At 42.9% G+C, this 25,356-nt stretch overlaps 1 protein-coding gene across 1 annotated transcript in view; it reads left to right on the forward strand.

Moving 5' to 3' along the window:
- Positions 1-25,356, forward strand: part of LOC146202462 (nose resistant to fluoxetine protein 6-like) — a 44,693-nt gene that overhangs the window by 12,184 nt on the left and 7,153 nt on the right. The window contains exons 2-9 of the mRNA XM_084601407.1: positions 7,991-8,199; positions 9,633-9,756; positions 10,956-11,043; positions 11,758-11,870; positions 12,519-12,698; positions 15,078-15,174; positions 17,412-17,507; positions 24,908-25,073. Coding sequence (XP_084457533.1) covers positions 7,991-8,199; positions 9,633-9,756; positions 10,956-11,043; positions 11,758-11,870; positions 12,519-12,698; positions 15,078-15,174; positions 17,412-17,507; positions 24,908-25,073 — 1,073 coding nt within the window. The remainder of the gene's footprint in view (positions 1-7,990; positions 8,200-9,632; positions 9,757-10,955; positions 11,044-11,757; positions 11,871-12,518; positions 12,699-15,077; positions 15,175-17,411; positions 17,508-24,907; positions 25,074-25,356) is intronic.

The following is a 25,356-nucleotide window of genomic DNA, read 5'->3' on the forward strand; positions in this document are numbered from 1 at the left end:
AATGGAGACAGCACCGATCCCTGAGGCACGCCTCTAGTTTGGTAATAAGTTTCAGAAGTTATAGAACCTCTCGTGCAGAAAAATTTTCTATTGCTTAAGAATTCTTTTAACCATTCAAACATGTAAGAAGGTGAACTAATTTCGTTTATCTTATTCAACAGAATAGAGTGTTCTACACTGTCATATGCTTTGGCGATATCCAAAGTGACCAATGCCGACACTTCTTTCTTCTTCATTGCTAACCTAATTCTACTTTCCAAATCTGTATGAGCCGTCCAAATGGAGCACCCTTGACGAAAACCAATTTGTGCATCATTAAATGCATTCAGGGTCATCACATGGTTTGTGAGGCGCCGGTGAACTATGCGTTCAATAAGTTTCACTAGATTTGAAGTTAGAGAAATTGGCCGAATATTATCCAAATCAAAGCCTTTTTTCGGATCTTTGAGGCTTAGTATAATTTTTGCAACTTTCCAGTCTTGAGGTAACCAAGCATTTTCCAGAGAAAAATTGACAATATTCAACACCTCCGAGCTGTGGTCTTGCACTAAAGTTTTCAGCATAGCCACTGTAATACCGCCACACCCAGGAGCTGCAGGTTTCAGAGCAGCCGCTATACAATGCAATTCCGGTGGCTCAACTGCAACGAAATCAGCACGTGGTGTAGGTCGAAGTAAGGGAGCCACCGTTTGCGCTTGAAAGCGAATAGCAAGACCGTTCGCAATTTGTTCAAGTTTCGCTTTTGCTTCACTGGGTGATAACACCTCTCACTCGGTTACATGTGATGGAGAAGAACTTTGGTTGCGTTCCATGAACCTATACAATGCCTTTCGATTAATTGGATTAGAGAGATAAATATTCATATTAGCATTATACTCATCCTTTGCTATACGAATAGTTTTTTTAAATGAAGCCGCATAAAATTTATAATTTATCCAATTTTGGGGACACTGGTTATGGGAAAGGCTCTTCCAGGCAGCTTTTCTACGACGAAATGCTTTCTCACATTCTTCGTTCCACCATCGGCATGACATTTTGTTAGGGACAGACGATTTCACAGTGAACACTGAACGGTCAGTGGCATCTAGTAGAGAAGAGAGTGCTTGTTGAGCACGTTCAGAATGCTGAGATGATGCTATTGAGGAAAAAGAGGAGTTCACAAACTTTTTAAAGAGTTTATGGTTGACAAATTTTTGTTCACAAGTAGTTACTCTAAGTTGAGTAGATTCTATATTAAACGTAACTGGAAAGTGGTCGCTAGATGTACCACAATCCACCGTAGCCCATGATGAGACCCTTACTCCGTTTGCTGCTAACGTTAAATCAATTACTGACCTAGCAGCTGCTCGCATGAAGGTTATGCCTGGACTATTACAGCAATGAACATCATTTACAGACATCCAGTTCCAAAGTCGCTGCCCACATATATCTGAACGGTAACCCCAAATAACATGGTGTGAATTAAAATCGCCAGCAATAATCAGTCCGTTGGTTGAACTCAAAAGATCACTTAAATCATCTGTTGTACGGACACCTGTTGGGAAGTAGACATTTGCAATAGTGAGAGGAGGAGACTGTGTAATTGCGATATCAACTGCAAGCAGTTCGCAGTCTTGTCGTAGAATTTTGTGTGACACCTGCGCCCGATGAATTGTTTTTGACGAAATTAATGTTAGCAAGCCGCCACCCCGGCCGCTAGTACGATCTGATCTAAAAGTTCTAAAATACTTTAGAGAAAATGGCCGATTTGGCAAAAGCCAAGTTTCTTTTAATAAAACTATGTCTGGGTTGAAATTTGAGATAAGATTCTGTAAATCGTGAAACGAAGATGCAATTGAACGGCAATTCCACTGTAGTACTTTTAACCCCGCCATGATTATTGTAGAATCCGGGAGGCTGTAACAGCCTCCTTTAAGACATCAATGTTATTCTGAGGATTAGGGGAACCTTTTTTACTTTTAGCGTTAGAATGGGCGGATTTTGAGGGAGAGGAAGAAGCGCGACGTTTCTGGGACGAACATGTCATCTCTACATCCAAGGGGTAAACGGTGGACACGTGGGTATCCACAGGACCCTGTCCCTGTACTTTCATTGACAAAAAAAGGAGCAAGCGTCGTCTGGGTAGAATCTCCCTCAACAGAGGCCCTAGCAACCATAGGAGCATGGCAGTCAGCTATACCAGGGTTGCCAACTTGCAAAGCTGCAATTTCGGTCGAACCAATCTTTGTAGCTATGACCTGTGACACAGCTTCTGTAAACGTGCTTAACATACGCTCGAAGAAACCCTCAAGAGATTTCTCTACAGCTGAGACAACCGACTTTGTTATGCCTGTTTCCACATCTGAAGCTGTTGTTTTTGGACAAGCTGCATACGAATTCCTCTTATGGTCTAGCTGTGCATAGGCATCTGCTCTAGAACACCTTTTATGCTGAATGACGTTAAGAACAGTTTGTTCATCTGCGCGTTTTGGGCATGTACCATCATCAGCAGGGTGATCTGCGTGACATAGTGCGCAAATTACCACAGCAGAAGTGCACATGTCAGATGAATGGTTGTCTCCGCACAGTCTGCAGCGTGATGTGGATTTGCACGCCTTGCTGCTGTGTCCGAATCGCCAGCAGTTTTTGCACTGCAAAGGGCGAGGCTGCAGGGGATCTACACGGTACACAATGGGCCATACTTTAATCTCTGTTGAACAGTTAGCCCCGGCAAACGTCGCTATCATTGATTCTGTCGGCACCCTAGAGCCACCAGCATCCCTGCTGCAACGGAATAGTGATAAGATGCCAATGCCAGCCTCATTAAATTCCTCAATCATTTCTTGTGGAGAAGCCGACGAATCCACGCCGCGTATGATACCTTTTGCACATGCCAGCTGTTCAGGTATAAAAAGTTTAACAGGCAATGATGCAAACGATGTGCATCGAAGCAAGTCCGACACACACTGTATATTCGAGGACTTACATAGGATACCTCTCCTGCCAAACGGACGCACCTCAGAGATTTCTAGGTAGTGGGGGGTGACAGCCTTTAGCTGCTCCTGGATTATTTTTGGATTTTTCAACTTCAGGAATCCATCCCCAATTCGTACAAATGCCACCGGTATTATACTTATTCCATTTCGTCCGAAAGATTCCATGTCCAAGCTTTGGGCCGGCAGACTGGCAAACCAGGATGCCGAACCCCCACCTGGGGAAGCTAGAGACATTATAGGCCTAATTGTACATGAATCCTAGGTTCGGTTTAAAACAAATACTGGCCAATCCCCCGACGTGAAATGGCCTCACCAGAGAGAACGGTCAGGCAGAGAGAACGGTCAGGCTTGCAGACAAGACAGGATCCAACAGTCAGGAGAAGAATGCAGAACAGCACACCAGCTCAGTAGCACAGTCCCAGTGCCGAGCTCGTGCTTGCTCCGCTTAACCGGCCTCCGCTTCTTCTCATTCTTCTTCTCGCTCCTCCGGCCTACTTCCCTTATTCTGACTTCATGACGTCTTCCAAATATTCTTGCTCCACTTGAACGGCCTCTCCTCATGCCTTCTTCTCCCTCTTCTCCCTCCTCCCTGCCTTCTTCTTCCCTTAATCTGACTTCATGGTGTCTTCCGAATTTTCTTGCTCCATTTCACCGGCTTCTTCTTCTCCTTTTTCTTCTTCTTCTTCTTCTTCTTTTCCTTCTTCTTCTTTTCCTTCTCCCTTTTTTTTCCTCTGATTCTTTTTCCGCCTCTTCTTCTTCTTTTTCTTCCCGGTACTTCATCGTTTACTTGCGAAATCAGCCCCGGCAATGGCCGCACCTTCATTCCATTTTTATTTTTTTCTTCCTCTTGCATATAAACATTTCGTTTTCAGTGGAAGCAGGGCCTTTGTGGATAGATCACATCTATCTACCAAAACAGGCAAGCTAAAGTTTGCCATGAGGGCACCATTGAGCTTGCTCAAGTGTGTGCGGCAGAAAATACGAGGTATGAAGGCTTCTTTTGAGCGCGAATTTAGAAACGAGCACAGAGAACTAAGGAAAGCCTCGATTTCTTCAACAAGCAATTTGAAGACCTGAGCGCGAACTGGTTACAACTTCAGGAAGAAAACTTGAAATACGAAGAACAAAAAACCGAGTTGCTTTCACATGTTTGTTAAATTTAAAAATGCAATTAGCTGATCAGGAAGAGAGGATTGTAAACTTTGAGCAGCGCTCCAGAACCACAAACACAAATTAAAGGTGTCCCGGTTCCGGACAATGAGGATCTGCTTGCCATCCTTCACAAGATCCGAAAAGCTGTAAAGGAGCCCATAAACGTGCGTCACCGCGTACATTGCAAAGATACATCGCAGAATAGAATCATTCTCCAAATCCGCGGTCGAACAAAACGCGAAGAGGTCTCGGGCTTGAAGTTCTTGCAGATAAGAACGCTGTGTTCCTGAATGACCACCTTTGCCCTGCATTGAAGAAGCTATTGGGAGCAATGGCCGAGAAGAAGAAAGAAAGGGGATGACGTTTTGCATGGAGAAGGCATGGCAAAATCTTTGCGCGAAAAACCGAGACATCATGTGCGCTCATAGTTACATGCGCTACTGAACGGACGAAAATAGAATAATCTCGTTGACAAGCCCTGAAGCGAACGAAACAAAACAATCATGATTACCTTGTAACGCCGCACGAACTGAACAACCAGGTAAACTAAAAGAGGAATCATTTTTTCTTTTCTACATCTGAACGCCCAATCTGCGCGTAACAAAACCGATTTTTATGCTTCGTCCCTGAAAGCTTGAGCTTCCCTTTTGACTTTATTATGTTGGCAGAGACATGGTAAAAAGAAGAAAGTGAACTGCTCAGCCTTCCCTAGTAAACATCGTTTTTCCTAAACCGCGCTCACAGAAAAGGGGGAGGCGTTCTTTTGCTCGCTCACAAAAACCTGGAATTAGAAATCATTGAAACCTTCTCTAAGGTACGAAACACTTGCAGTGAGGTCTAATTTGTCATTATTTTGTATGGTACATCGACTGTCAAGCGGCTCTCTAATTTTGTAGAGTTTCTTGATGCATTCTTGAGCTGGGTTAATGATTCCAAATACACGTTATCACTTGGAGATTATTTAAACATAAATCTTTTATATACCCACATGCATCTTTTGAACTGTGCTATAGACAACAGAAGATAATGGTTTTTCAAATATCATGCATAGCCCTACACGCTATCAATGTAGCACAGCGTCAATGCTCGCCGTATGTATCAATTATATTGCAGATGACCCAGTGGCATCAGGCGTCATTGCGGCAGAAACCAGTGACCAACTTCCATTTATTCATAATTAACTACTCCTCGTTGACCTATCTGTCGAAACCTATAAACAAAGTCGCGTAGCAGTCAGGGTCCGAAACATCTTCCAGCAAATACTCAGCGGTTTTTATAACAAAATAAATGCAGTTAACTCGGATGGCATTAAACAAACAAGCGACGCTGAGGAAGCATGTGAAAAATTTATGAATGCTTTTAATGACATATATAGTGAGTGTTTTCCATTTATAATCGTAACGCAGCCGGGAAACAATGGATGACAAGGAAACACCTCCAAGTAATACAGACTAAAAATGAACTGTATGAGCGTTTTATCGAGACTAAAAGCGAAAAAGACCTGAAAAAGTTTAAGGAATGTAGACATAAGACCAAAGCCATTCTTCGAAAAGCAAGAAGGCATATACTGATAATTGGTTCAACGAAGAAGTAAGGAAAAAATCAAATGTAGTCTGGAAGCGTTTGAATAGTTTACTTCATGGAAATAACAAGACCACAATTGAATAAGTTGAGTTAGGCGGCGTAACACTATCCGGCTCAGTGTTAGCAAATAAATTTAATTACTGCTTCAACACTGTTGCTGAAAATTCTTCTTCCGGTTGTATAGCACTAATTTTAAGTGCTGTTGGCCCGAAGGTTTTAGGAAGTGCATTCATTCGGCCCACTACAGCTCAACAATTTCGTTGTACTGTCCAGCCACTAAGAAATAAAGCCTTGATACTCACGGACTGCAGTTAAAGCCAATAAAGCATGCACCTTTCCAAGCAGATTGCAAATAGCTAAAGTAACTGTCACTTTAAAAGCGGAGATAAGAGCATCTTGTCGAACTATCGACCGATATCATTACTTCCTAGCTTTTCTAAGTGCATAGAAAAATTAACCCATGAATGCATGGCACATTTAAATAAGAAACATAACACAAAATCAAGTTCTCAATTTGGTTATGTAGAAAGTAAATCAACTGGCGTGGCCCTTTTGACTCAAAAAGAACCTATATAATTTGAAAAGAATTGCTTTACACTTGGCATCTTCATTGACGTTTTAAGGCGATCGATAGTCTTAATAACCGCATATTGCTAAAAAATCTAGAACATTATGGCTTTCGCGGTATTTTCCTTACACTGATTAAAACACGCCTCCAGCACCGCCAACAAAAAAGAATAACCACCAATTTTTTTTCTGATCTAAAATCCGTCCAGTCAGGTGTACCGCAGGGAAGCATACTTGGTTCCTTACTGTTCAATATCTATATCAATGACATTGTACGCATAGACGACGGTCCTAAATAAGTAATTTACGCAGATTGAGTGGCTATACTCAACACAGCATCAACTATTACAAAACTGACTGCCTGGGTATCGAAACACAAAGCAAACTACTAAAGCTGAGCAGAACTGCATCACTAAAATTGTTATTATGAAGACGAAAGCAGTTTTATTTCGAGCAAAAAACAAGCACCCCGAATATTTGCCTATCCTCACACTCGGAACCACTAGTATAGAAATAGCTCCGATAAGATGTCTTGGGATGTTATTTGAAGAAAATATATCCTAGAAACACCCATGTGAATTGTGTTTTGAGTTAGTTCTTAGCATCTTTTCCAGAATACGTTTCCTCGTGCCCCCTGGGGTGAAGAAATCATTATTTAACTCCCTATTTTTATCAAATCTCATGCACTGCCCCTTGGTCTGGGGAACTGTGACGTCTACTAATATATTTTAAACTGCATAAATTGCAGAAAACGGTGGTCTTAATAATGGCGAATGCTCCTTTTGATAGTCACACATCGCCGCTCTTGAACTGACTCAGTATAGCATCAGCCACTGATATTTACAACCTTACGGTTGAACGCCGACATAAAGCGATTCGAAAGCACAACACATCCTCCGAGGACGTTCTCATCTAACACACAGTATCAAACCCTATTGCGTGCGCTTCGGTTAAGTTTGAAACACGCCACATTGCCGAACAAATTACGGATTTAAAATGGTTTGGTTTAGGAGTCCCCAATTATTGAACAGTGTGCGATTGTCTTTAGATTAACCTGTGCTTTAAAAAGTAATCTTTCATGTTTTTTTTTTCTCTTGTACCCCGTGTTTGATGAACCATCTGTGCTATAGAATCGAAGCGTGTCATTGTTTGTCGCTAATCGCTTCAAGCCTATTTCTAGAAGCATTGTTGTCTGAGTATATTGTATGCAATTTACAGATGAATTTTGAGTGCGCTTCTTGATCAGGTTTCTGCTTTTCTACTATTTATTTTTTGCTAAGCATTTGCTACTGCTGGCTCCTGTATATATATCGTGAACTTTTGTTTTTTGGCAGTACCCACTAGATATGTCTAATCTAATCTTGCGTGCGTCAATCATTCCTCCCTACTTTTTTATAACAAGAAATTTGCTGTCGCAACTTCCTGGCGAGGGTGTGCAGGCCTAGTCAATCCTTTAATCCGACTTTTTGGCTACGTATTCCTTTCAACACTGTGACGCTTTAAAAAAAAATGTTGAATAAATAAAATGAAATTAGAAGGCGACGCAACCGCCTCTAAAAGGGCTAATAAAAAGTTTCTTTTTTCAGCCTGCTGCGTTCGTTGCATCTTTCATTCCGAGTGCATCCGTTTCTTAAGTGCAACCTCTTACAGATGCTTCCCATAGCGTGAAATTAGCTAAATAAGTGAACCAACTTCCCATTTTCTTGCGCCAGTGGTGGACGCAACAGGCAGGCCGCACGCCGGCACGATGCAGGGTCGCATCGCGGCGTACGGCGCCTATGACCAGTGCCTGGCGGTGCGGCACGATCAGGGACTGTTCCAGGGAAGGTACTGCATGGTGCATCTGGAGCACGACGGCTCTGAGTTCTCGCCATCCCTGCGAGTCATCGTCAACAAGTTCGTCGAGCACTACGGTCTCCAGGTGGGCAAACGCTGCGCTATAGTGACCTCTAACCTGGCACCGACAGCGGTTCTGAACTGCAACCATCATTTCCACTCACCGCTCTTAATTATTGAGAAATAATGGTGCGGGGCCCTTGAAAGCTCGAGTGGACCCTGTTCCGTCCTCGCGCCTAAATCTCTTTTCCCATTAAATTCGATGGCAAGGCCACCATATATCAGGTGTTAAAATGTAGTCTATAAAGACTTCTGCATTATTGCATGAAGGAGGCAGATAATGTTTAGGCCTCAAGCATTTGGCGGTAATACAAAGCTCTTCACATACATGCAAAGCCACTTCGCCGTCAACAACGAACGAGACCCTTTGCTCAGTGACGAGCGGAAGGTATTGGTAACTCGTATTACAGTAACTTTACAAGGGTCCTCTTACAGACAAACGAGGTCACTTTTGTAATAGGTCGTGTGCTCTCCTTACTATGAAAGAATGTTATTCGGCTGGCCATGAGCTACATGTGGGCAATGTCATGGGCGCCTTTTTGAAACTGCCATTTTAGATCAGGCATTGCAGGTGCACCTGGGATGAATGGTTGGATTGATTAATGTATGTATTTATGTATGTATGTATGTATGTATGTATGTATGTATGTATGTATGTATGTATGTATGTATGTATGTATGTATGTATGTATGTATGTATGTATGTATGTATGTATGTATGTATGTATGTATGTATGTATGTATGTATGTATGTATGCATGTATGTATGCATGTATGTATGTATGTATGTATGTATGTATGTATGTATGTATGTATGTATGTATGTATGTATGTATGTATGTATGTATGTATGTATGTATGTATGTATGTATGTATGTATGCATGTATGTATGTATGTATGTATGTATGGACGGACGGACGGACGGACGGACGGACGGACGGACGGACGGACGGACGGACGGACGGATGGATGGATGGATGGATGGATGGATGGATGGATGGATGGATGGATGGATGGATGGATGGATGGATGGATGGATGGATGGATGGATGGAGACCGAAGATTCCGGATACAAATGCTCGACTGACATTCGAGAGCTCTTAAGACTGCGCCTGAAGGCGATGCTCGCCATTCTGAGGAAGACTTGGACGTAAAAAGTCCATACCCACATGCATTGATAGCATAGGAACGCTACCAGTGCCTGGAGCTCCTCTCTTGATCAACACTGTATTTCCCTCGTAAACGAGGCACATTCATGTGAAATCAAGGGCTCGTTATTACCCTTGTACATTCATTCTAATGACTGCTTTGCATGACCACTTTCGCTAACAGCGCGCTGTTACAAAATTTCAGAAGTTTCACATATGTGGTGCCAAACTCAGGTGCCGTATTTACTTCGACACTACTGCATACCATAGCACTTGCTTTGCCTATTTCTTTCGTTCACTTACGAACAGTATGTAGGCAACCTGTCAAAGCAAGCGGAAGCTGGCACTCGCCTCCCAGTGCCGCTGTACAAAGTCGGGGTATGTGTGCCTTCCATGTGTCAAAAGGAAGACCTGCAGGTCATCATTAACCACTGTAAGTACGCCTTGTCATTTGGAGTTCTTTCAGTATTGCATACGGCATTCGTAATATGGCCGTAAAATCCTTCCTTACTGAGAACATAGCTCCATTTCTTTTCTTCCCAATGCCGCCGTCCTGGTCGCTTTTAGACTTCACCTGTATTTTCCACCCCTGCCGCTTCAGCGATCTCCGCAACGTATCCAGGTGATGCAGCGCAAGACTGCTGATGGATGAGTTTGCTTTAAGAAAGGATCAAACTTCAGCACATGTGCAAGACAGCACTCCAGTCAATTGCTGGTGATCGTCCAATAAATTTCAATCGCTTTTTACATCCGTCAATAGGATTTGGGTCTCTCTGTGATGCACAATGCGGTTAGAGGAAATCGGCCTGAAAGGAGAAGTGCCGTTATGGTTTTGTATAGGTTGACCTTATTTCACCGGTGCTCCTAGCGCCCTTTGTTGTTGAACAATGTCATGAACCTCTGCAGTCTCTATTGGCGAGGTAAACTTCGCGGTGAGCTGAAGCTGCCTGTCGATGCCGCACGAATGAAATGTCTTAGAAACTAGAAACCTCGCTCTTGAGCAGATGTAAAACGTCATTTGATAAAGCGAACAGTTTGTGCCATATTTCCCTAGTAAGTGTATGTATTTAATGTATATTTATGTTTGTATGCTTCCTGAGATATGCTGGTAAAGATGCAACGCAGGTTTTGTGTTGCTTGTTTGCTTTGGCTATTATCTCATACCTTGGTGCGCCGTGATGCAGCAATAGCTGTAAGCAGTATTTACTGCTTTCTGCAGCCGTAGCCATCCCGAGGTGGATCGCTTAGTTTGAACTTACTTTAAAAAAAAAAAAAAAAAAAGAAAAACGAAAAAATCAGGCTTGTCTTTCAAGCAATTTTATGATTCATATATTTTTAATTTATTTGTTGTAAAACAGCGCCCGAGACCATCACTAAAACGCTGGCCTTCAAAAAAAAAATAACCGCTTGAATGGAGAACCTTCTTTCTTTTTTTCCGTTGTCGCCCTTTTGCTGCTAAAGCATTTTTTTTTTTTGCCGTTGCTTTACTTTTTTTTTTTTACTTCTACGCTAAAGTTCTGCGGATTTCTTATCGCATTGGAGCGTTGCACTTTTACAATACAGCGAACTGCTGCGCTCAGCCCAATAGCACTGCAACGCATAATTTGTAATTTGCTCTCCTTTTACATTTAGTCACGAAAGACCTTGGTTCCCAGTTCAACGTTAAGTGGTGCGCAATAGAGGAACCAGTCAAACTGGACCGACGTCAAAATGTGATCTTGTAAGTATCTCATTTTATACCCCGTTGAAAAACAGCATTTTGGAACAGCACTTTATTCTTATGCACCTGTAGGACATTGTAAGATGCCGTTCCGTATACGTTGATGGAAGTGTCTGAGCTCTCGATTCGTGGCTAAAGTTTACTTCTAAGATTGTTCTTTACTCAAAAAGAACAGTCAATATTGTCGTAGAAAACCAAAGTGGGGAGGTTTTGAAAATTAAAAGCGGGCAACTGGAAGCTTATCGAGGGATGATCAGCGGATATTGATTGTCATGGGTTACGGATACAACATGTACAAAAACTGGGTCCAAAGAATTTGCCTAAAATTCCTCTGTGCGCTGAAACCTAACAAGCTTAAGGCAACTGCAGCCGCTTCATCCTTATTTAGCGTGCAAAATTCGAAACGCAACTGGCTTGAAGCTACAACATATTATGACGCGAAAACCTTAAGTCTTTGAAGGGAAAATAATAGTCCTGATATATTCAAACAGAAAACATTTCAAAAAGTTAACTTAAAATATTTGCCGAGGCGCCGAACGAATTATGACCTTATTTAGTGTAGCACAATTAACCCAGTATGTATATGCTATTTCATGAATGATATGGCGTTTAACTTCTTCCTGAATTGCTGCAGTCACATAAACTCAGCGCTCTTCTTTCGGTTACAAATTTTCCGCTCGTTTCTATCTCACGTTATACACCTCAATTCCCTAGGTGCATCTTCGGAGTGTGGATATCATTTATTTTTTTTGGAACCGGCTATGACATCTATAAAACAGTCCTCTCCGCAAATGACAACAAGGAAACTGGTAAACAGACGTCGACTGGTAAGTGTTATTACGAAACCACATTGAATATACGATCGGGAAGCAGCTTGACAGTTACAAGAGCTACGCCTATGCGACGCCTCGCAATTAACAGATAGCTTACGTGCTGTGCTCACTGTGGCATAAAGTGCCGCCCTAATGGCCGAGTCAAAATGACGACCATCACATGATGTATTAGTGATAGAAAGGAGGAAAGAGTTGAAGCAGGACATTTCGCGATGCTTCCTTGTAGAACTGCAAATTTATTGGGCATATGCGCCGCCAAGGAATCTCAGGTGCCGGTGTATCCCGGTAAGGAAGTGACTACTCGGAGTAATGCCTCACCAAAGCATAATTAAGTTGTTTTTCTTTCTGGCTCAGTAAAGTAAGAAGGTAAATCGGCAATTCTTCTACATCATGACTTTGTTATGTTTTCGAATCGGCTCTGGTTGGGCCATTTAGCTATGCTTACACGAACGATTCGTTCACATTTTAAGGCGCGTAAAGTCGGCAGCGAGGTGATACCTGGCCTATTGCGTGAACTTGCTTAGCTTAGGATCCTGCCTCGACTACTCATCAAACCTGACTGGCCGACTTTCGAGACAAAACCTACGACTGAGGTTTGTAACGAGTTCGAGGGATACACTGTTACAATACCTTGTCGCGCAGGCAACCTGTGCAGCGCAGTGACATCCTTCTCGCTAAGGAAAGCCTTCAAGAAGCTCATAGACATGCCCAACTGGGGAGACTACTCCAACGACCTTGGCTTCGTGCACGGCATGCGAGTCTTATCGGCCACGTGGGTCGTGTTGGGGCATAGTCACATGGTCCGAGATATACACGCCAGCTGTGAGTAGTGAGAGCACACTTTTTTATTAATTATTATTTCAGCAGAGCTAATACAACATCTGCTGAAGGGGCAGAGGCTAAAAGTTGTGACGCCTGACGAAGGCCTCTGTCCCTCTGCAGTCGACTGAAGTGCAGTCATATTACCGCATAACAGAACGTAATATACACAAAACAAAATGTGCATAAGCAATACTAACAGAATAACATGACACTATACGGCACCATAGCATTATATACAACAACAATGAAATGATATCCAACGGAGATCTCCTCCAGTACAACTATACAATTTATAGCTAGTGACTTATAACAAAATAAAGATAATAGAGATAATATACACTGGAACACAACACAAGGCGAAATAGATCAAATACAAGGTCAGTATACAATACTAGGATATGTTCTGCAGAAACATGGCCAAGATGATAATCAGTCCCCATACACAACTCCAGATGTTATTAAGACGTCTTTAATGTGCTTTTTAAACTTACCTATACTGGTTTTTGAAATTTATTGCATCTTCTAATTTATTAAGAATAACAACCTTTTAGGTATGTGAATGTTTGTTTTGCATAGTTCGTTCTTGTTGTTGGTGTGCGTCTTTTATTATGTCGGAATGGATAAACACGATTTTCTTTCCTGTCGCAGACGTAGTGCTTTCGGTGTTTTATGAACATTATTAGCTTGTAGCAGTAAAGCTGGTCGGTCCTCAGCATTTTGTAATTTAAGAACAAAGGAGAAGTTCGTAAAAGCTGCAAAGATCAATAATAATTTTCATAGCAACTCAATATTTTCTTCTGTAGTATTGTAATCTTATTGTAATTAGTATATGTTGTGGTTCCCCACACCATGATACCATAGAACAGTTTTGAATAGAAAAGTGTATCATACAAAAGTTGCTTTATTCATAGGGGGGCTACATGAGCTACTTTGCATAAGCAACCTACGGCTCGTGCCAGTTCATTTATTAAATGGTTCACGTGTGGCGTCCATGATAATTCATCCTGGAACAACACGCCCAGGAATTTTTGTTATTTAACCGAGGAAAGGCATTGATCAGCAAACTTCAGTGTTATTGTAGTCGGGAATGGTTTATTGACTGGGCAAAATACGATATAGGCTGTCTTTTTTAATGCAGTTCTAGCATATTCTCCTTGAGCCACCGGGAGAGGTGCATAAGGTGCCCCCAAAATGATGAGAATGACACTGCTGCATGCCAGGAAGACCGAAAAGCTGCTCAGCCTCCAGCAAACATACACCCTTCCGGATATTTAATAATATCCCTGAGCGTCGACTGCCCGGTGCTACTGCGCCGGAAGACGGCGAAGGCATTTCTACCATTCCTGCTTCTAAATAAATTTAGCCGAACGAACGTAGTCGCCATTTTATTCGCTGTTTTTACCTCGGCTTCTTTTTTGGCAGGAGAATGCGACTGTAGAGCTACATTCTACAAATAACGTAACTCGATATTCGCCCAATGCAATAAGCGTTTTCTCAGTACCTTAATACTCTGAAAAAATGACCGCAACTGCGGTTAAGGGGTTGCTTTTTACGTCACACTATTCGCGAAATTGTACACTGCCACACTAATAAACCAACGTCAGAGATTAAACTTGCTCTAATAAACAAAAATATTGTTATCCAAGAATCTCTTTAGCTTTGCAAGTTCGGAGACTCCGGTTCATAACTCGGACAACTCCGGCGGCGAGTTAGGGAGGTTGGCAGGTCGAGCGGCAGTTAGGCACCGCATTTTTGATAGAAAGGAAGCCATGCAGTAACCGTCAATCCAGGCATACGCCCTAAAATATGTAACAAAAACCTAGACCGTGAGTTTATTTGCTAAATGCACGCTCGCTAAGGTAATCCGGGAAAATTAACAACATTTAATTTTGGAGAAAAACACAGTATCTCGCGATATGTGCGCGCGCACATCCCGCTCGGTCTTTTAAATGTCTTACCTCTTATAGATAACTACCGTACTGGCTCCTCCTGCTAACAAATAAAACGGAGATGAAGCTCGTTAAATGCGTTTTGATAATTACTGCACTTCTCTTGTTTTGTCTTCTCTTACTGGCGTACTAGTCACTTAAATTGTTAAAGGCGCAGTGAAATAACCTTGCATATTTTAAAATCTGCATTCGGGTTAGAATTTAGTATATCGCATATTATCAGTTATTTCAATGAGGATACTAATGTAGCTCATATAGATTGTAGAGTACTTTGAAAAACTGCGTAGATCCGCCTCTTCTGAGATGCTTCGTTAGCAGTGACGATCTCACGCACCGTCTGAACCGAAACAACTCATCGCATCTTGTAGCATAAAAATGATGCACGCATTCACAGTATTAAGTAAGAGAACTGTTGCACGTATCTATGCAGCTGACAGCATAGGATTTCTCCGAAGAATCAGGGAGGACTTTCCGTTTACCGTCCAGGTGAACTCGTTCATGGCTGTCGAGACATTCCTCGTAATTACGTAAGTACACGAAAACCTTTAAACATTGAATTTTGGCTATAACATATATCGCCCACTCTCTGATAAGAGCAAGGCTACCTTGATAGTCCGATACGCATTTATTTTTTCGGCAGAAATAAACCCAGGCAGCGCTCTCTCTTTCTGACTTCGTAAATTCGAATCGCTTTAATGTATGGGTTTTAATGTCCTGAAGCGACTCAGGCTATGAGAGACGCCGTAGTGGAAGGCTCCTGAAATTTCGACCACCTGAGATTACTTAACGTACACTGGCATCGCACATCACACGAGCGCCTTGTTTTTAGCCTACCTCGAAAAACGGCCTTTGTGGCCGGGATTCGATGTGGCACAGCAGTCGAGCACCCTAACCACTGCCCCACCACGGCGGGGTTCAATTGGAATCGCGTCAGTAGACAATTAAAATGGGAAACGCAGATCAATAAAAGAGAAAAATAATGAACATTTGAGCTTTCAGGCAGTTATTGTATTGTGAGAACAAAACTATCTTGTCCGCTTTCAAGCTGTCGTGGGGTCTCTAAAATAAACAAACAACAAAAAAAAAAAGTTCGAGAGTAGCCACCTAATAAACAATAGACCGAGACATATTAATAGCAAGCGCTCTGCCTTACTCTGACTTTTTCCCAATGCAGGCATGAAATTCGAAGTAACGTTTGGTATGCCGGGATGATTATAAGTTCGTCAAATGTAGTTCGTATAAAACCTGCGATGCTTTTATCGCAAGTGATTTTTTCCTTCTCACTAACCATGGATTTAACAAACGGTGCCTATCTCGCAGGAATAAAAAAAAAGAGTGCAATTGATTGTGAGCGCACGGGGCACACAAAGATTATCGACCTCCACATGTTGCAGAAAGTCTTAAGGACCACTTTAGCTCACGCGGCTGCTAACTTGTGCTGTACGTCGCATACGTATAACAAATTCACGCGTGAATCATGAACCTTCGACACACCAATTGATTTCCTGTATACAGCCGTGCCAACTGCTCGGAGCGAGGGCAGGATGCATTTTGTGAGCCAGAATCTGCTATGTTGCTAGAAAAAGTATCCATTTTTGTCAACCTTTTCGTGTGCCATTTCTCTTCAGAAATTTCTTTTACGATTACGATTGAAAATATTCTCATTCAGTTGCATAGTACATCGCGACAAAGCTGGCAGATGATGCTATTTTGTGCTGTCCGTGTACAAGAAAGCTGGGCATGCCAATAAAACTTGCTAGATACATCCCTGAAGCTTCAAAACCGACTCCCCCCCCCGCCCCCCCTTTCCATCTCTCCGCAAAAAATAACTTGAAACAGGAGATGGGCGTGTACTTCATCTTGTGTTTTGTATTCATATTTGTTAACCGCCTTCATGTGGTTGACATAAAAAAAGGAATGAATTATTATTACAAAGCGAGTGATCTGCGATCTTCGGAACAGTTGGCCATTTTTGCAGTATTTTTCTCATGCCAAACAAAGCGCGCTTCAGGCGTGAAAGAAAAAAAAACCAAGATTAAAGTCATGTGTTCAGAAATTTAGCCAGTAATGTCTCATTGTGCCCCCATCTCCAAAATTAAAACTTCTAGGGCATGCTTAGGGGTTTCAGGTTTTCACAACGACATTTAAATAAACTATTAGGTTTGAAACAACAAGAAGGTGTGAGAAATGTCTGAGGTATAGGAAGAGACGTGCAAGGATGTTTTAGGTGCGTTTTTTTTTAGCAGCACCTATTAGTGAGGCAATCAGTGCAATCTGTTAGGCGTTTGTTGGTTCTAAAATTTGGTTAATAAAATGAGCAGTTGCATTCTAATTTGGAGTGGATGCGCTTCGACAGAGGGATGTGGTTGGAAAATCCAAAGGGCAGCCAATCCGTGAAGTATGTTACTTAAAACAGCTTTTGTATCATGCGCTCCCGAGCTGTATTGCCTTAAGCGTATAGTTCGGAACTGCATGATAGGTTAAACGTGTGCCTTGGGATTTGTGTTCTTACCAATTTTTCTCATTGACCTGAACATCCTCTCATCATTTTTCTTCTGTACAGACTAACAAACCGGCTTGTACTCCCGCTTAATCTCACGCTAATGCTCTTGCTCCTCCTTCGCTAAGAATATACCAAATTTACCATGAGTACTCACATGTTTGCAAGTAACGGCAGTGTTTTAGCTGATATATAGCGGTTGCTTCTGCGAATAGCAAGGTGTATTCAATAAATGTTCGAACTGCCATCGCCTTCTGATTTCAGAGGATTTCTGTCCGGATACCTGGTCATGAAAAATCCCCGATTGAAGATGTCACCAATCCTGGTTATAGTCGTGGCACTCTTCAGGCGTTACATTCGGTGAGGTTTGTGGCGACTGTGTTGTCGTGTTTCATTTTATCGGTAATAATCGATATTTTGTTGGGTTTCTATGTTTCCACTGGTGTCTCACGCAATGAAAAGTAGCCCTGCTAAGTAGTTACCCCCCAGATTCCGGTGACAGCGAATGCTCGTAGATAATAACTTCCATTTATAAATTACTGAAACTTTCCCAGAAAGAGTTCAAGACGTGCGCAGAGCTTTTAAGCAAAAATGGAGAGCCAGGCTTTTTTATTTCTTTATTTAACTTTCTTTTTATCCTGCTCTCGCACATCCTAAAAGAGATATGCACTTTTTTGCAGTTATTAAGATTTTTTTTTTCTCAAGAAGCATTGACAAAAGGGGGTTGAAGGAAGTCATAGCATTCAGTCAGTCCTTGTTTATGCATGCCGATTGCGTAAAAATAAGTAAGTGCTTTCTGAAGCCTCATTAGACATCCGCCAGACGCACTGTGATCGTCAAAGGGTGAGCAGAGGTAAGATATGTGCAAAGGCCTTCCCTTGCCGGGCCTGACCTGGTGTATACTTATGCCTAAAGTTTTTTTTCGTGCTTTGTTATAGCGTGGACTAAAGCATACGCCATGGTTTTCTATAACTAGCATTTCCACTTTAAACGTGTTGAGGTTTTACAGCTGAGGTGAACGAACTTCGGGAGCACCTCTTTGCCGCTTGCATGTCTATGATTTAAACTAAGAGGATGTTGAATAATGTGGGCTGGACTGTGTCCGTTATTAGCTTGAACAGCTAACAAAATAGTTAGTGAAGAAAAAAGGCACATGAGCACTTTTCGCCATGACTCTTTCTTTACGAGCAAAGCTAATACATAGCTACTGAAGACATAGTATACCTGGATATTGAGCAGCATGGCACCCCGTTCCAAATGTTGTAAATATTAATATTGTTCCATTTATTTCTGTCAACGATGGAGGAGGCAAGAAAAAATCTGCGACTGCAGCTTGACAAGTCCTCGTCTCCAATAAAGCAGCAGCAGTACACGACGCACTACCCGACACATAGACTTCAATGCAAAATTAAACACACAAAGAAGGAATGAATCAACATTATTAGAAATAGGAAGCCTCTGAACAAGATTATCTGCGTTGCCGTGGCTGCAAGATGCCCCGGCCCTTTTTTGGTAAAAGACTGAAGATATTGTGAAGGGACAACCAACGACAAGGAAAAGGTGCCGTGCTCGTGCGTGGGACTCGAAGAAAACGAAATTGTTTGTCGTGTTGCGCGCCGCTGTCTTAGAGTTGTTCGGATGCGTACTCATTTCAGTGAACTGCCGCGTGTCAGACCTCCCACTGTCAGACGATTAAGCAAAAATGATTTCTACTGACCCCTTACCAGCAAAACATTACGCCCTCTGATGCCTTCTTTCCTCTTTTCACGACATTTTTTACTTCGACAACCGCCCTTTGGCTCGGACCTCTGTGGTTACGCATCACATATATACACTGATGACGTCGCTCCTATTCACAGATTAGAGTACCCAGTACGGAACAAAACAGTATTCAGCAGGAGGTGTACAGGATGCTTACGAAAGACATCAAAGAGCCCTCGTTGAGCCAAACAACTTTAAAGCCTCACTAGTTGTCTTGGTTAAAACAAAGGACCGAAGTTGTCGCTTTTGCGTTGAGTACCGTCACCTCAATGGCATTACAAGAAGGTCATATCATCGCCCGAGAATCGATGATGCTTTGGATTGCCTTCATGGAGCTAAACTTTTTCTTCCGTGAACCTTCGATCCAGTTAATGTCAAATTGCTGTCGGTGACAGACTGTGAAAAGACCGCATTTGTCGCACAGCACGGATTATATCATTACATCAGTTTAAATCCATGCCATTCGGTCTTTCAATGAGCCAGCTACCTTTGAGCGAATGCCGGACTCGTTGTTTCGAGACTTTAAATGGTTTATATGTCTTTGTTACCTTTTCCGCCCACCTTTTCCATGCACCTAAAAACACTGGCGGGCTCCTATTTTTCGTAGAGCCGGGTTGCAGCTGAAATCATCAAAATGGCGATTCGAAGGTCACCGCCAAATACAATCCTCGGAATTATGGTCGATGCTTCTAGTGTCCACCCAGACTCCGTTAAAGTTCAAGCCGTCAAGAACTTCCCTCTCCTTCGATCGTCTACGGATCTGCGCAGATTTGTTGGTCTGTGATCCTTTTTTCACCATCTCAACATATTATTTGCAGACATCGCCCGTACGCTCACAGACTTCCTTAAGAAAAACACCCCTCTTACCTGGGGTCCTGCCCAAGGAAAGGTCTTTTCTTCACTGATCCGCTTGCTCATTACCCCACCTGGACCCATCGGCTCCAACTGAAGTTCACACAGGAGCGAGTGGATATTGTATCGGTGCTGTGCTCGCCAAGGTCAAGGCCGGGTCATTGCATATTCCAACCGCCTTCTATCCACCGCTGAGCGTAATTAATTCATTACAGAGTGCGAGTGTTTAGTCATCGTTTGGGCCGTGTATACATTTCGAGCCTGCCTGTTTGGCTGTCCTTTCTCGGTTGTTAATGACCACCACGCTCTTTGTTGTATTTCTTCGCTGAATTACCCCACAGGCAGGCTTGATCGTTGGGCATTGCATTTCCAAGTGTAATCTTACACTATTGACTACACATCAGAGCATATCACTGTCCTGAGAACAATGACCTTGACCCATGCTTGTTCGCTAGCTCTGATCTGCTTAACATATAGGAAGAGCAGCGGCAAGGCTCTTCCTTGCGTCCACTCATCGACCGCCTCAGCGGTGCCAACCAGATCCTTCAAATCGACTCTGTTCTTTAGGATGACATCCTATACCACCAGAACCTTCGCCCTGACGGACCTCTGCTCCTGCTCGTAGTTCTCTAGCGTCTTCGCTTACCTGTCCTAACAGAGATACACGAGCTGCCAACTTCAGACCATCTCGGTGCCTTCTGAACGTATAATCTGGTCCGACGCCGCTTCTTTCGGCCGGTTTATACCGCATTGTTCGGCGTTATGCTGCCAGCTGCGGTCTCGATCAACGAAGGAAGCGGGTATCCTTTTTTTTTTGCCTGCTGCCCTTGTGCAGTCTATCGACGTGCCCCTAGAACTCTTTCATCGTGTCGGACTGGACCTCCCCCTACCTATTCCGATGTCCAGCTCTTGCAACTGTTGGATAGCTGTCGCGACTGAATACGCTAATCGATACGCTATCATGCGTTCATTGCAAACCAGTTGCGCCGCCGATGTCGCCGATTTCCTGTTGCAAAATGTCATCCTTCACCACGGTGCTCCCCGTCAATTGATGACGGACCGCGGCCGTTACTTTTTGTCCCGGGTCGTTAAAGACATACTCCAATCCTGTTTCACGCAGCATAAGCTCACTACAGAGTTCCTCAAGCAAACGGGCTTAACGAGCGTCTGAACAGGACTCTGATTGACATGCTATCTACTTATGTCGCACCCGACCGTCGTGATTGAGAGATTACCTTACCCTATGCCTTTGCTTATAATTTGTCGCGGTATGACACCACAGGGTATTCGTGTTTCTACCTGCTGCATCTATCTGCATCTATCTGTTTCATGCTGCATTGCCATTGGATGCACTTCTGCTGCCTTCTTCGGCCTCGACCGTGACGCCATTGCCGTGACGCACGTGACGCCATTGCCCAAGCAACTATGGCACGCGAAATCGCCCGCAACCGTCTCACCGCCTCCCAGGCCTACCAGAAGTATACGTTTGCGGCCACCAGTATTGCCCAGTACACTACGCACCAGGGCCACTCGACCTTCTGAGAAACTACTTCGTCTGTACAACGGCCCTTATCGTGTGCTCTGTCAGGTGCCCGACGTCACATATGAAGTTGCCCTCCTCGATTCTCCGGTCATGCACCCGTCCTCCCACAGGCGTTGTTCACACAGTTCGCCTCAAAGCGTACCATGAATCTGCTGCGTCTTTCACTTAGCACCGGCAGGTGATTTCGCCGCCGGGAAGTTGTTGTTGTTATTGTCGTTATGTCCTTATATAATGGCAAATACCCACGAGGTTGATAGGCCACACTTAATCTAGTAGAAATGGGTATTATACTGTTTGATATGAAATTGAAAAAAACAACAAATGCACTAATACGTAGAAATATGCAGCACAATATGCAACACGATAGAAAAAGGACCTACTGAACAAAAAAGAGGGTTAATTTCAACTCGATAAGAATCTGAAGAAGAGAAACAAGGGAATCGGCACACCTAGCAGGGAAACCTGCCAGGGGCGTTAACAAATTTCTGTACCGCGGAGCGCACTGTCCCGCTGCGGAAGCCCAGCTGAGTAGCGCCAAGCGAAATTAAATTTGGAGCAGTCAAAAATGTAGAGAAAGTTTGGCAAGCAATTTCAAAGAAGAGTTTTCAGAGGGAGGCGAAACGGCGACAGGACAGAAAAAAATGATCCAACGTCTCAGGTTCATTTCAGTATGAACACATGGCTGAAGGAGAACAGCCAAATCTATGAAGATAAAAGTCAAGATGAGGAGTCCTGCACCTGAAATTTGTCAGACACAATTCGCACTGACGGGAAAGGCACAGATCAGGATTCCATTTATACTTCAAATGCTGGAAGTTGCCAAAAGATAGAAAGGTCGAATTTGAGGACTTCATCCAAATTACGCCGCCACCCATAAAGAGAAGTAGGGAATTAATGAAAGGTAGGACCATTGCAAACTGACGCAAGGAAGTCCGAGGATTCGTCGTTCACTGAAAATCCACAACAGCCGGGAACCCACACAAGTCTAATTTCACGGAAATGAGACGGCGTGAGGTCATAAACCTTCGGACGCAAGGATGCAGTTGAAGAAGTGAAGGCAGTACAAAACTGAAAAAGTGTCTGTCTCCACAATAACGTTACAGAGATCTAAACAAACTCACCGGATGCCTAAAACAATAGCTCAAAATGCCACAATAAGTACGGGGATATAATTAGGAAGGCGAAGTGAAAAAGCCCAATAAAGTTGGGAAGAAAAAAGATCCCATCCCCGCTTTTTCCTCAAGCTGTGCAGCATCACTGAAAATTACAACCTATGACTGAAAATGCTGAAAGTGGTCATTCAAAACGAAAAGCAAGGTAGACACTGGCAAAGAATTGGCATAATCGGGGTAAATATCGTCATAGATGAAATTAAGCTTAGATAGAAGAGAACCAGCTTTTGAAAGAGAGCACACATCAGCTGACAACAGAGATAAAAGCGACTGCACATATACGAATTGCGGCCTTTGATATCGAGACCAATAAGTACGAAGAAATAAATTAGGTGGTCATGAAAATTGTTTGTGGACACGATGGGAAAGAACCATATAATTTTAGAATCGACTGTACCGTAAGTTGCTGGAAAAGGGAAATCCAAAGGAAGCACCCGAGTCTCAGAGTAGAAGACATTTAATAAGTCAAAACTAGGATGGCACTGGCAAAGCCACAATGCTTGCAGTTTATTCAAGAGAAGTGGTCGAAGCTTGTAAGCAGCGCAGCCTGTAAAATACAATACGCAACTGAATTCTAGAATAGGGCGCATATGAAGTTTATAGATCATAACAATGGCAGATCTTCTCGTACCATATCTCCTGTGGTTTATGCGACGGAGTCGACCCAAGGCGCTCTCCCCTTTACGCTTAATATGTTCAATATGAGGCCTCCAACTCATTAAAAAATCATAGAAAGCACTCAAATACTGAAGACTATATTAACTTGAACAAAGGAGTCTTGATGGTATGAGACAGAAATAGAAACATATTGACTGACCGGAAAGACTAGGGAGAAACATTTATTGACATTTTGAGTAAAAGAAAGAATATATAGCTAGAATTCATGATCAGTTAGGTAATTCTGTAAGGTTTAATATAAGGTATGTATATATTTGGAGGAAAAAAAGAAGGAAATATCGTCCGCGTAGACGTACATGTGAAGACCGTCTCTTAAAGGTATTGAAGAAAATAAAATACTGAATAGAATAGGGGAGAGGACGAACCTTAAGAAACTCCTTTAGATTGAGTATATCTGAGAGATGAAAGACCCCCGTAACAATAAAAAAGATCTTGTAGATAAAAATTCCTGAATCCAGAGACTATGTAGTTTGGTAAGTCGCGATTTATCAAATGAGAAATTAGCAGTCTGTGACCAACACTGTCGCAAGCTTTAGAAATATCCAACGTAAATAGAAAAGAAATTTTACGAGGCCAAATAGACAAACGAATTCTGCTCTTCAAGTCAATGTGCGCAGACCATATTAAGCATTCTGGACAGAAGCCAATCTGTCTCAGAGAAATAATTTTGTTGTTTGAAATAAACTTAGAAAAACGCACATGAATTATGCGATATATTGTTTTTACCAGAATATTAGTTAAAGAGATTGGTCTGATAGTGCCAATGACATAGCCAAGACTTTGATTCTGAAGTAAGAGAACCACTTTGGCAATCTTCTAAGAGCTAGGTTACGAGTACATTAATGAAGAATTTACAATATTTAATAATTCTTGTGAAGAAATCTGAAAGAGGAGGTCACCCGGGTGACCGGGTGAAGTTGTCAAGGGGCAACGACAAGGACAAAGTGCCGCGCTCGTGCACGGATAACGATGAAGACAAATTATGTTGTTCGTGCTGGGTGCCGCTGGTCTGGAGTTGTTCGGCATCGCTGCAGTTAGTTATCCCTCTGTATATACATTTAAATACACCCAGTCTTTGTGTGTGTACATTTAAGTTACAACACACTGATGCAGACATTTTGACGCGTGCTATGAAGAAAGCTTCTGCAGTAACTTCCCGCGTGCATTGGTCGTGGCTTTTACTCAGCCCATTGGTATCGCGAAACACCGGGTGACATGCACGTTTTGCATACTGTGGGAAAAACCTGCCGACAATTACGACTTCTCGTTCTCTCTTCAATGCGCACCGCGGCAACAGCCAGTCGGAACAAGGTAGTAGCCGCCGCAAGAAAGTCACCTTATCCATTTACTTCCGGCATCGCGGAGCGCACTGTGCCGTATTGTTTAACGTTGCAGCGTTTTATGCTTGCATTTCCTACTGCGCCCTCTTTATTCCACACTATGCCGCTTATAATTTTCAATTCTCTTGGAACAAACATAGCGTTTCCGAGATCATACCGCCTGACCACATTGTGCAATATGTTCTTACACAATATGGACGGCATGCTTTGGAGAATGAAGAGTAAGCTCTCCAGAGACTAGAGAGTAGCGAAAACTGGTGAACAGCGCTGAAGCTACGCTGAAAGCCAGTGGACTGCCGGAATAAGGGGTCCACCAATCACGGCTATAAAATAGTCTTTTGGTACTTAAAAAAAGAGTTTTTTCCATCCATTCATCCTGGATCACGCTAATATCCTCCGCGGCGCTGTTCGCAGGCTGATTGTGCCAATGGCGGCGGTGATGGGCTCCATCTACCTGCTACCCGCACTGGTGGACGGTCCCATGCTGAGGGAGCACTGGCGGGCGTTTGAGAAACCCTGCGATGAGAACTGGTGGAGAATGTTCCTGATGATTCACAACTATGTCCACTTTGCTGACCTGGTGAGCAACTGCATGTACCGCAGAAACATTGCGCCCCTCTTTACCTCCACTTAACACTGAGCCGTCAAAAAAAAAAAAAAAAAAAAAAGACGTTGTCACGAATGCTTTGTCCATCGAAATTACTTCATTAATTAACCACTTAATTCCGACAGGAAATATTCATCAACACCGATAGTGCTGCAGCAGAGTTCTCCTTCATTTTTCATGGCATGTTAGGTTATATATCGCACTCATTTCGTCGTTAAAGAGAGGGTGGACATTATATCGGAACAATAGAAGGAAA

Source organism: Amblyomma maculatum, chromosome 1, assembly GCF_055883805.1.
Source record: "Amblyomma maculatum isolate TAMU_Amacu chromosome 1, ASM5588380v1, whole genome shotgun sequence".
Classification (NCBI taxonomy): Eukaryota; Metazoa; Arthropoda; class Arachnida; order Ixodida; family Ixodidae; genus Amblyomma; species Amblyomma maculatum.